This window comes from Physeter macrocephalus, chromosome 10 (genome assembly GCF_002837175.3).
Source record: "Physeter macrocephalus isolate SW-GA chromosome 10, ASM283717v5, whole genome shotgun sequence".
NCBI classification, from domain to species: domain Eukaryota; kingdom Metazoa; phylum Chordata; class Mammalia; order Artiodactyla; family Physeteridae; genus Physeter; species Physeter macrocephalus.
In genome coordinates, this window is record NC_041223.1 from 59,234,773 (window position 1) to 59,238,322 (window position 3,550).

Below are 3,550 nucleotides of genomic sequence, written 5' to 3' on the forward strand. Positions count from 1 at the left end.
CTCTCCATCTGTTTGTATCATCTTTAATTTCGTTCATCAGCGTCTTATTCTTTCTGCATACAGGTCTTTTGTCTCCTTAGGTAGGTTTATTCCTAGGTATTTTATTCTTTTTGTTGCAGTGGTAAATGGGAGTGTTTCCTTAATTTCTCTTTCAGATTTTTCATCATTAGTGTATAGGAATGCAAGAGATTTCTGTCAATTAATTTTGTATCCTGCTACTTTACCAAATTCATTGATTAGCTCTAGTAGTTTTCTGGTAGCATCTTTAGGATTCTGTATATATAGTATCATGTCCTTTGCAAACAGTGACAGCTTTACTTCTTCTTTTCTGATTTGGATTCCTTTTATTTCTTTTTCTTCTCTGATTGCTGTGGCTAAAACTTCCAAAATTATGTTGAATAAGAATGTCAACCCATTTTACATCTTAAAATTCATTATACATCTGTTTATACTTACTTCCAAAGCATTTTTTAAAATGTAAAATTTGATGTGATCTCAACATTGCCATTTGGCTTTAGCAGCTTAACTAAGTATCTTTGGATTTGTAGTATTTCACACCGTAGATATGAATGCCTTAATCTATTTCATTATAGTTCGCTAATTAATGTTACGTTGAAGTACAACTGCTAGATTTTGTGGTTGATATAGTTCATTTCAAAATGAGAGCAGTGATATCTCTAATATGCAACAGGTTATATTGGCAGACTTGGATTATGCATTTGTTAAGAATTATATATCATTTGCAATCTAAAAAAATAAGATTATCATCATTCCCATAAGTGACTTCAAAAACAGACCTGAGATAACACAACAAAAATGTTGAGAACAATCTGACCCCCTTAACCTCTTCACTCTTCAAAGCATAGTGAGTTTTGATTGTCATCAGTCTCTATAAGCTGATATACTGGATAAGAAAAGCTTTGGTTTTGATTTGTTATCTCATGTTTTCTTTGGTTATATAAGGGCTTATTTCCTAGTTCAGTATTACTGTAGTAGAAGGTTTATTAAACTTCTCTTTTCCTCTGCCATAGTATGCTTTTAGGGGACACAAACAATTCCATATGTAGAAAGCAAATAGATTTATAATCACAGCTCATGTCAAATGGTCTCTTCTAAGAACTTTACATAAGTACCCTGGGCTCACCTCCTGCTCTTAGTACCCTGGATCTCCCGTGACTCATTGTGTTGCTATTTTGTGCCAGTTATGCTATAGTATATGTGTTGTTTTTTAGTATAAAGTTCTGCATATACTAGTTGATATTAAAGAGTAGTTTTTAATAGTAAAGCTTCCTCCAAATTTGGAAAAGTATAAACAGGTAACCATTCCTAGAGTGGATCCTTGGTTTCCTTTTCATTTCCTTTTAGTGCTTCATTCACTTATTTTTGTCCCTTTTCAAATAAAAGCCATTATCAGTACACACTTGTTTAGAAGATAGTGTCATTTGGTTTCTTACATTGTAAGACACATTTTAAGTAAGCTTTTATCTTTTGTACACTTCACACTACAATTTACTGACAGACTACCTTTACTGAGTTTTAATGAGTAACTGCTTAATATCACAACTTAAAGAGAAGTGACTGTTGTTTACAGTGAATCAGATATCATTCTGGGATATTTGTAACACTTTATTTGATCTGTGTATAGGTGGTCAATCATATTTCTTTTTGAATAACACAGTGGAAGTTTAAATAATATGTGACCTCTTTCCCCTTTTTAATTTATCTTTTCTTGTCTTATAGATGCTTGTGACCACACCAGAAAAATGGGATGTAGTGACAAGAAAGAGTGTTGGGGACGTAGCTCTTTCCCAAATTGTAAAGCTTCTTATTCTTGATGAAGTTCATTTACTTCATGAAGATAGAGGACCAGTATTAGAAAGCATAGTGGCACGTACTTTACGTCAGGTAAGGGGAAGTTATTTGTAAGCTTATTTTGAGGGATAAGTTTTTAAACTTAAATGTAACATTCAAAGAAATATTAGTATGTATTGTTCATGGGGATAAAGATAATTTTTGTAGGGAGAAACCTTCAGCTATTTCATTTTTATGTTAAAAGTACCCTATCTTTCTTCCTCCCAGGTTTTATTTTATTGAAGTCTCTTTAAATTAACCAAAATAAATACAGGAAAACTTCTATTCTATACCTGTGTTTTAAAACTAAATGTAACTTTGACTAAGCAGTATTAAAATATGTTAGAACATAGGAGAATATTAATTATTCATCCATTTCTCTCCATGCCTGACCTCTCTCCCCATTGAAAAAGCTCTGAAAATGATTTATATTTTCCTTAATATACTATATAAAATGAAATATCTCCTAATGTGCGTAATCTTAATTGTTATTTTTAAAAAGGGACGTGTACTTGTTGTTTCTAGTTTTGGACCTTTGTGGTTACTCATAAATGGTCCAAATCAAAATTGGTAAATTCATCAATGCTCTGTGATGGTTTTCTGTTACCCCTCTTTTCATTAAGTGAAAAGATATCTTAAAGTACCCGTGACTATTAAAATGATGTTTGTTGGTAGATTGTACATGTAAAGACAGTAGATGAACACTAGTTTTTTTAACATAATCAAGAACTCTAATTCCTTGACTTCCCATCTGTTATTGTCTCTGATCCATATTCTCCTGGCTTTATTTTCGTTCTGAAATAGCCAAGACTCCATGACCAGTTTTTTTCTTTTGTTAATAGCCTTAACTTATTTATCCCCTGACTCCCTGGCAAAATTCCAATCATGAGTCAATTGAACAGTATGTTTCCCTCCAGTCAGATTGCTAAACACTAGCTGAGATCACACAGGGGTGGTGGAGACTAAGGTCACTACACATTCGTAGATTCTGAATTCACCTGAATCGTCGGGATTTATCCGATAACTTCGGAGCAGCTTTCCTTCTGTTTTCCAAGCTTCACCAGACTCCTCCCTCCTCCTTCCCCACCCTGTCGTGCCTCATTCTTAGAAGACAATACTTTTTACTGAGTGGAAACACAGGCCTTCATGGTTGAACTCCCTCAGTTTGCATCCAGAAAAAACCTTCCCACCACCCAGCAAAAGCCTCAAACCCCTTCCCAAATCTATCCTCATCATTCCATCCCTCATCCTTTAGTTAGAGGCCCCCTGTCCCCTTGTCTCGGACTCCATTCCTTTCACTCTGTAAGTTATCCCTTTTCTTTTTCCTGGTTCTTTAACTTCTCCTTCTCTGTGAGCACTGTGCCTTCAGCTTTATAGAGTTGCAAAGTCCCACCCATCTTTACCAAAACGCCTCCCTCAAATTATCCTGCTCCACTAACTTCTGCTTAGTAAAGCTGTTTTTACCACTCAGCTTCTGGAAATATTAATCTGTATTCAGTTTCCCTTTTGGTTTCCAAACAGTTGTGGTCTGGTTATTGCTCCAGCGTAGGTCATAAAAAGGTTTTTTGTTTTTTGTTTTTTTTTTTTGTGGCATGCGGGCCTTCCTCTGTTGTGGCCTGTCCCGTTGCGGAGCACAGGCTCTGGACGCGCAGGCTCAGCGGCCATGGCTCACGGGCCCAGCCGCTCCACGGCATGTGGG

General features: G+C 35.6%; 1 protein-coding gene across 2 annotated transcripts in view; it reads left to right on the forward strand.

The window, feature by feature from the left end:
- Nucleotides 1-3,550, forward strand: part of ASCC3 (activating signal cointegrator 1 complex subunit 3) — a 356,417-nt gene that overhangs the window by 149,379 nt on the left and 203,488 nt on the right. For both annotated transcript variants that reach the window (XM_024119391.2, XM_028494620.2), the window contains one exon: nucleotides 1,741-1,905. In XM_024119391.2, the coding sequence (XP_023975159.1) occupies nucleotides 1,741-1,905 (165 nt within the window). The remainder of the gene's footprint in view (nucleotides 1-1,740; nucleotides 1,906-3,550) is intronic.